At 43.6% G+C, this 9113-nt stretch overlaps 1 protein-coding gene across 1 annotated transcript in view; it reads left to right on the forward strand.

Annotated features, from left to right (window-relative positions):
• larp1 (La ribonucleoprotein 1, translational regulator) overlaps positions 1-8412 on the forward strand; it is a 41085-nt gene extending 32673 nt beyond the window's left edge. The window contains 8 exon segments of the mRNA XM_069174906.1: positions 1443-1566; positions 1692-1897; positions 2031-2137; positions 2829-2986; positions 3158-3302; positions 3610-3719; positions 3893-4020; positions 4521-8412. Coding sequence (XP_069031007.1) covers positions 1443-1566; positions 1692-1897; positions 2031-2137; positions 2829-2986; positions 3158-3302; positions 3610-3719; positions 3893-4020; positions 4521-4724 — 1182 coding nt within the window. The 3' untranslated portion in view covers positions 4725-8412.
• Positions 8413-9113: the final 701 nt, after the last annotated feature.

Consider the following 9113-nt stretch of genomic DNA (forward strand, 5'->3'; position numbering starts at 1 on the left):
CCGGAGGACGGTTCCTGCGTTGCTTGCGCTGTGATTTTTGGAGAAACGAAGCGCTGTTGTCGTGTGTGTGTTTTGTGGAAAATTCAGGGCGCGTGCGTGTGCGTGTTGATGATTGTAACCCGGCTGGTTGCCGCTCGAGTCAGAACAGAAAGAGACGTCGGGAATGAGGGTGAAAAGAGTGTTTTTGGCAGCAATGTTTTGCTGCTGCATCTCGGTCTCCAGGCTGCTCCAGATCAGGTCTGTCGAAGATCCAGGTGGTAACTTTCCCTGTAATGTAACAGGTTTATTTATTTATTTGTTTGATGGAGATATTTATTTTTTTTTTTTTTTAACTCCGTCTGTGTTTAATGTGGCGACGACACCGAGTTTCAGCGATCAGCTGTTTTGTTTGACACTTTACAAACAGCGGAGTACTTGTGTACAAATGAGTCTTTATATTTATGCTCTTTCAAACTGGGCACAAAAAGAAACGCTCACTCAACTTTTGAGACATTTCACTGTCCAGACTCTTGTTTTCAAATGAAGTGCGAAGCCAGAGATCGTCGGGCTGCCTCCTCCTAAAGACTCTTCTGGTCGTTGGTTTCAAACCGTTGGCCAACCAGCAGCACGTTTACGATATTAATGTAACTTATTTAAAACGCATATTATTTTTTGGGGGGGGGAAACCTCAGAAAATGTAGCAGTAATGAGTCTGAATGTGTCGGGAGAATATTTAGTTAATTCACCGACACAGTTCGTTGTATCTTCACCTGACGGTGTCTTGAGTTGAGGCTGCTGACGGATGATTGACAGCCGAGGCCGAGCGATGATGAACGTGTGTCTAGTGTTTTGGTGACTCTCCTCTACGGTCCGGAGCAACTCTGCAGCGCCATCGTCGTCATGCTGCGTGAACTGCGCCTTTACTGCCTTTTTTAAAAAAAAAAAAAAAAAATTATTTTTTTTATTATTGTTATTATTATATTTTAACACGTCGCACAACATTTGGAAATCTTTTCGACCGACACTCGGTCCCATCTGGACACTTTATCGACCCCCGATGTCGTCATGCATCCACAGCAAGAACTTTTTTTCTCACATCTCTGATCGTGTGCTGTTTGACGTGGTTCTCTCTTCTTCTTCTTCTTTTTCTTCCTCTTCTTCTTCGTCTTCCTCTTCTTCATCTTCTTCTTCCTCTTCTTCTTCTTCGTCTTCTTCTTGTTCTTCTTCTTTTTCTTCCTCTTCTTCTTCGTCTTCCTCTTCTTCTTCTTCGTCTTCTTCTTCTTTGTCTTCCTCTTCTTCTTCTTCTTCTTCTTCTTCCTCTTCCTCCTGTGACAAATGAAAACTCGGTGATCTTAAAACATTTCTTAATGTCCGGTCGACTACTTTGCGGCGCGGCGACCGACAGGTCGGTTCCTGTCGGGAGTCGCGTTCACACGCGATCTTCTCCTTTTTTTTTTTTACAGCAAGAGGTGGAGAACTTCAAGAAGGTCCACCTGATCAGCCGCGAACAGTTCGACTGCTTGACCCCTGAACCCCCCGTCGACCCCAACCAGGAAGTCCCCCCGGGTCCGCCACGACCGCAGCAGAGTAAGGACACGGGGAAAAAAAAAAAAAACACACGTCTTTGTGGAGAGTTACTTTTTAAAGCATCTGTAGATCTGCTCAGTTTGTTTTTTGTTTTTGCTGCTTCGTCACAAATCTTTTCTCCTCAGTCCCCACAGACGCGCTGGCAAACAAACTCTTCGGTGCCCCCGAGCCCTCCTCGACCGCTCGCTCGCTCCCGACTACCGTGCCTGACTCGCCCAACTACCGCAGTGCCCGGACGCCCCGCACGCCTCGAACGCCTCACCGGAAGGACCAGACGATGACGCCGCGCTTCTACCCGGTGGTGAAGGAGGGTCGGCCCGTCGACGCCAAGGTGAGCCGGCTGCCGGAGGGTTAGGGTTGAATTTAAACTTATTGTAAAGTTTTATGACACAAAAGCCTGATTTTTGAAGTCGGTTATCCAGTTTTTAAACGTGTTGATTATTTATTTTTTTTCTTCCTTTCAGACGCCCAGAAAGAGGAAGACCCGACACAGCTCCAACCCGCCCATGGAGTGCCACGTCGGCTGGGTGATGGACTCCAGAGAGCATCGCTCCCGTACCGCCTCCGTCAGGTGAGACTCTCAAATCTCTTCGAGTCGCACTCGGAAGCTAATTTCACCTCTTTGACAAAAACAACGTGCAGCTTTATTTACCCGTCACAATAGAATATACAAACAGTAGAATACACGTGTCATACAATAGAACCCTCTAAAGTCACAGATGATCATCGTCTAATTCGTCTCGATAATGAATAACGGTGTGAGACGTGTTTTGATCATTTTTGTGAATCCTGGCTCCAAAGAATTCAGGATGGCGGTTTTCACAGTTGTTCCTTTTTTTTTTTTTTACTTTTTTTTTTACTTTTTTTTTTTAAACACTTACAACTGCGTTTCTTAAACGTCCTCCACGTTGCTCGATTGGAGAAGAAGCCGCGTCAGCGAATCTTAAATTCAGTGAATGAAGCGTTAAATCTGTGGCGGAGCCGGAGAAGACTGGGGAGCAAAAGCAGCATTTAGGGTTTTACTTTGGTTAGCGTTAACATTTAGGTTAGGTTAGGTAGTTACTTTATTAATCCCCGAGGGGACATTTTTTCCGCTACAGCAGCATACAGAAGCAATAAGATCATAATAGAACAATAGCATTTCCATATCACGTCACGTTAAAGGTCCGAATGTAAAATATGACTCTCGGGACTCGCCGAAGTCGTTCTAATATTTTGCCGCTCTGTTCTCCGTCTCCTCCTCCACCTTGTCGCCCTCTCAGCTCCAACGCCAGCCCGTCGGAGGGCACCCCCGCCTTGGGCAACATCGGCTGCACGCCTCAGTCCCTCCCCAAGTTCCAGCACCCGTCGCACGAGCTGCTCAAGGAGAACGGCTTCACGCAACACGTCTACCACAAATATCGCCGGCGCTGCCTAAACGGTACGAACGAGAGAATCCCGTTTCAACGCTGCTCGTCGGGATTTATTCGCAGTGACGTGATATTAGATGCTTTTATGTCCGTCTTGTATTTTGCAAGTCACCACTTCATATCTCTCTCTCTCGCTCGCTCGCTCACTCACTCACTCTCCCCTCTCTCTCCACCAATCACAGAGCGGAAGCGGCTGGGAATCGGCCAATCACAGGAGATGAACACGCTCTTCCGCTTCTGGTCGTTTTTCCTGCGCGATCACTTCAACAGAAAGATGTACGAGGAGTTCAGACAGCTGGTGGTCGAGGACGGGAAAGAAGGATACAGGTAGGAGGCCTTTTTCTGTGATTTAAAGCACAAATAAATGTATTTTTCCGAACTGTCGAATCAGCAGAAAATAAGCCTCTACACTCCTGTTATAATATATCAGATATAATCTCTGTGTTGCAGACTAACAGGAATTTTAGGACATTTACTCGGTTGTTTTGTCCTTTTCTGGTTAATAAACTCACCTGTTGAGTCGTCTTTAATGAAAGTTTTCAGTTTTTTTTTTTTAAAGTAATCTTAGTTATATTTGCTGATTTATCGAAGTCATGTCTAAACCCGTTCCCGAATCTCTTTCTTTGTGTTGCAGGTACGGTTTGGAGTGCTTGTTCAGGTACTACAGCTACGGTCTGGAGAAGAAGTTCAGGCCGGACATCTTCAAGGACTTCCAGGAGGAGACCATGAAAGACTACGAGGCTGGTGAGCAAACAGGAAACAAACTGTTCTCAGATCAGAGGAGGCGACACGGATAACTTCTCCATGAAGCGTTTTGATGTCGGGGGGGTTGATTTCTGGGGAGAAAAAAAAATATATATATATTTAATAATCTTTCAGACACAAGCGATAACATTTTTCTGTCTTCCTGATCTCAGGTCAGCTTTATGGGCTGGAGAAGTTCTGGGCCTTCCTTAAATACTCCAAAGCCAAAACCATGGAGATCGACCCCAAGCTGCAGGAGTACCTGAGCAAGTTCAAACGTCTGGAAGATTTCAGAATTGACGTGAGTGGAATATTCTTTGGGGTTCGGAGGGCTTTGATCATGTGGGTAAGAAAAAAAAAAACAGTATTTTAAGCTCTTGAAGTCGTTGCCGCTGCTTCAACATCGCCCGTCAGCATTACTGGGGAAAGATTTGAGGTTTTATGACAAAATTAGGGACACTTTTTCAGGTATAAGGAGGTCAGAAGTGGCCTCGCCTATTTCGAAATAAGATTTATGTAAACAGAATGAATATCAAAATATATACAAAATGATCTCCAACATCGTACGCAGGCCAAATATATAACCTTAATATTTATTTTGTTTGTGTTCGATAAAAGATTACGTAGAATGAAAGTACATATAACTTACCACAACTGCAATTGCCGAGATCGCGAGAGTTTTGCGGCTCAAAATTGGGTCTTAAAACTCAAACCCTTTGGGAGAAAACTCTTGATTTGATCACCTTTTTGTCGAGGTCACTTTGTTTCGAGCGCTTCTGAAGTCGTTCTCTCCGTTTGCAGCCGCCGATGGAGGAGGGAGGCCGCAGGAGACACTCGTCCAGCGGGGACGGTCGCCGCCGCCATCCCTCCCTGCCCTCCAGCCGGCCCCACAGCCAGGCCAGCTCGGGCCCCGCCCCCGTAGCCAAGGATGATGCCAAACCCACCAGCCAGAAAGCCCCCGCGCCCGCCGCCGATCCATCGCCAGACGCCAAGACACTGAAGTAACTCGGCGAACACACCGGCCCACATGGATCAACTCAACCACGTCTGCACGTCGCCGGTTCTCTCCGCGCCGCAGGAGGGGGAGGGGCATCCAGCTCTTCACTCAAGCATGAGAATTTTTTTTTTTTTTTTTTTGGTGCCTACGACAACTTTGATTGATAAATGAGGAAGATATATAATTAATACTACTCGGTTTATCGATTAATTTCAAGCTTTTGAGAACTTTTTGTCTTAATGAGGCTAAGAATGGAGGAAGTGTCAAACACTTTTTTTTGTTCTTTACAAACTTTTGCCGGTCCACACGGTGGATGGTTTCAATTGAATGCCCTGGATATTTTTTTGTATTATTTTATTTTTATTTTTTTTTAAATTCATGTTGAGCCCCCCTCTCTGTCACTGGGACCCTCTTCGATCGTCACTGTCCTGCTGGCTGAAAGATATTTGATTCCTCGCCCAGATCTCAGATTAATGATTATTATTTCCGCGCGCCGTGAGGCGGGATTGGAATATTTGGAAATAGTTTGAAGAAGACTTGAGCATCTGAAAAAGACCCGCGAGCGGCCCGCTGGAGGCCGCACCGCTCCCGACATCCAGCCGGACCAAAGTGGTTTGAACCGAGCGACTGACATCTCCATCCGCGGAGGCCCCTCCCCACCCCCCCACCCCCCATACCCCCCCCGCCCTCCCGAGTGCACTTAGTCGAGGGGCTGAAAATCAGAAATATTTTGATTTACTTTATGGCTTGTCGTCGAGGGGAAAACATTAAAGAACCAAATGCTAAAAAAAAAAAGAAGAGAGCGAGAGAAAAAAAAAAAGAAGACTTGTATCAAAACCCCTCAACTATGAACGAAATCATTGAAAGTTGCCTTATTTTAATGGTTTTACTGCTTCTAACTTGTGCCCGCCACCTTATCGTCGATTGTACAGCATCGAAATCACCTCGTATATCTCGCCGCCGTTTCCAGCAGAGGCCGCTTTGGTGGCGCTCTCTGTCTGCCGAGCTGTTCTCCATCCCCCTCACGCTTACACCCACCCCGACTCCCCCCACCACCCCACCCCCCCCCCCCCCCCCCACCCCGCCCGACTCCCTCCCCCGTCATCTTTTCTGAACTGTCTTCCAAGTGTCATTCGTCTGTTACATGTCCTGTTATTCTTCCCCGTGTTTGCAAATCGTGGCTTTTGTGCTGAAACACGTCGACCTGGTTGGAAGTTTGTCGCCTCCCCACACACACACACACACACACAAAACTTTAAAAAAAAATATATATAAAGAAACGCTTTCAGAGAGGGGTGGAGAGCCGGAAAAAAAAAGGGGGAAGGCTCCGAGATGACCGTGTGCTGCTCCGCCTCCCCCCCCCCCGTCAGCCATCCGTTCGTCCATCCGTCGGACTTCCATCCATCCGTCAACCACCAGCGACGTTACAGGACTGGAATCATCAATCTGGATTACTTGAAGCAGCGTTTAGAAGAGGGGCCGCGGTGCTCTGGGTGGGGACGAGGCTCAGACTTTCGGCCTCTTTTACGTCACCTCAGCCGAACCCGCCGCTCGGGGCCTCGGTGCGCTCGCCAACCTCCTCCTCCTCATCCTCCTCTTCCTCCTCCTCCCATTTCACCGATTCAAACATCCGTTACAGGCATCATCAACACGGAGAGGCGTAGTCGCACGCAGGTACAGATGTAGCAGCTTAAGACGGCTGAATACGAAATCCTACAGCTCTGTGTCCCGCCTCGCTGTGGACTAAAAAAAAATCAAAAAAAATCAAGGCTGGATTGTTTGTTCACACTCTGCTGAGTCGTCACTCTCCCGTCAGTGGATATAAAAAAACCTTTATCCAACTCCAGAACTGATGATATCAAACAGAAGAGTGATATTTTTTTCTTTTCTTTTTCCTCCACTGATGTAAATGTGAATTTGACAGATGAAGAGAAATGATTACAGCTCCCTGCTACTTGTTTTATTGTTTATAGAACAGATTATATATTTGCCTTACACGTGTACGTACTCTAACTTTTTATTTTTTATTTTTAATGGTCTCATGATTATCTTTTAATGCTTTTTAATTTCAAATTATTTTTTTTTTTGCAGTGTTTTCTAGTGTCTTTATGCTGGAGGTTGGAGGGTTTGTGCCAGGCCGTTAAAACATCCGTGGATCTCAGAAAACGGGAACATAGTTCACTACTCAAAAGGGAAAGTTGACATCAACGCGTCAGCAGGTCGTCAGTGTAAAAACAAAATCTGTAAGCTTATAGTCTTTCATGTTGAAATCACAGTTAATGAGCCTTTTTTTTATATATATATATTTAGTGAAGACATTTGCCACGATAAGAGCAACATTTCCAACGACATACCGTTAACGCTAATAATTAAAGTTTCCGTTGTCTCACAAATAATATGTTTTCAAAGGCTAATGATTATTGGATTTTTGGGGTTTGAATTGAATTTCATGAAGTCGTGGGGGGAAAAAAATGATTTCGTCTTGATACACATGAAAGGAAATGACCCATTTTCCGTTGACGTGCTGCGATCATTGTTACGATTTTTTTTTTGTGTTGCAGTCACATCATTTGAAAATCGACCGCTTTTGAGGATTTAGTTTGGAAGACGCCTGACATTTTTAGATGAAACTGTATTGGACACATGTGCCTGATTTTTTTTTTTGGTTTTTTTTCTTTCTTTTTTTGGTCTTTTTTTTTTTTGTCTTGGTTCTTTGCCGTTACAATGATTCAGCCTGTTGGTCGATGTTCCACCGGAGGATGCCACGTTGTCCTGTCTTGTTTTTTGTTTTTCCCCAGAACTGTTGGAAATATGAAAATGCAAAGCGAAGCTGTACTGTGCTTTCCTTTAATCTTTCGTTGGCTTATCTTCAGGGAGATTTGGATCAGTTTCAGAGGCGTACAGTTGAAGCATCCGGGTGTTTACTGGCGGTTTGAAGACAGAAAAATACTTCGGAAAAGAAAAACGCATTTCCAGACACCAGCGAAGCCGTTGGATGGGTTGAGCTGGTGTGAGGCTGCAAGAGGAGCCTTTTCCTCCCGGGACGGTCACACGATCCTCCCTCTAATGTGATCATCGTCTGTCTCGGGACATTTGGAGGATTAAGGTGGTTTGGGAGTTTTTCAGTCTTCTCCATCAGCACAAAACTGCTGCTAGCTGTCCAAACAAACTCTAGGGGGCGCCGCCTACTTCCTACTCCGCTGTCAAGTTTTACACGGACTTGGACACTGGAGAGATGAAAGATGGACGCGGGAAGGAAGGGAGGAGCAGAAAACGGGAAAAGAAAGACGGGAAGAGCCCGACTGGGGTTTTGTGATGTTGCTCAGAGGAATATGGCTGGTTATGATGTCTGGAGACTGAAAAAAAAAAAAAAAAAAAAAAGACAGAATTCCATTAAAGCCATATGAATATGAAAAAACTGTATATGAACCATTAAAATAGTTCAGTACATTACAATATCCTAGGCTTGTCATGAGGAAAAAAAGATGAAAACGAGGAAAAAGGAACAAAAAAATATATAAAATGGAAAAATGTAAAATACTTGAATGAAATCTTGTATTATAACATTTAAAATTCATAATATCTTGCTTTGTAGGCTGACGTGATTCGCTATTAGTGTTATTTGTAATTTGTAGTAATTATGCTTTTCCTTAATAAAGAAAAAAAACACAAAATGGACAAAAAAACCTCAAACAACAGCTGCCCTGTGACTCTTCTTATTGTCTACAAGATTTTTCTTGTGCTTTTTTTCTGTCCAAACAAAAACAGAAAAAATAAGCATTTCTTTTGCAATTATTGTATTGTTAAACAGTCATCAGAATATTTTAATATATAAAAATAAAAAGTATAAAAAGTTTAAAATATTCTGATGAGACTGTTTAACAATATATAAAAATAAGCATTTCTTATATATACATATTTATATATAAGAAATGCTTATTTATATATATATATTTAGATATATATAAAAATCATAAGGATTTATTAATTTTTTTACAGTTATGAAAGTTTTTTTGTTGCACAAAAAAGAGACTGATTTAACATTTGAAAGCTTGTTTTTAGCGCCATCGAAATAAGTGCAAATGTATTGTCTGTCTTTACCACAGAAGAACGATTCTCTTCTGTCCAAGTGGTAAGTGAACGCATCAGAGGAGTCGGGACTGGTGAGTTGGTGCTGAGACAAAAGAAAATTGCACTTAAATTCACGATTAATATATATTTTCAATTGACTATGTTAAAGCTAACAAACCATGCATAGAAATATCACACTAAAATGTAGTCCAAAATGTCGTGGTATAACATGTGGTCTAAACTATCATAAAAATGTCATACTTTAATATGTCGTCCAAAATATGAAAGTCATAATTTAGTATGTTGTTGAAATTATGGGAAAGAAA

Source organism: Embiotoca jacksoni, unplaced genomic scaffold, assembly GCF_022577435.1.
Source record: "Embiotoca jacksoni isolate LCO1_2020_lvr unplaced genomic scaffold, fEmbJac1.0.p SCAF_62, whole genome shotgun sequence".
In the NCBI taxonomy this organism is placed as follows: domain Eukaryota; kingdom Metazoa; phylum Chordata; class Actinopteri; family Embiotocidae; genus Embiotoca; species Embiotoca jacksoni.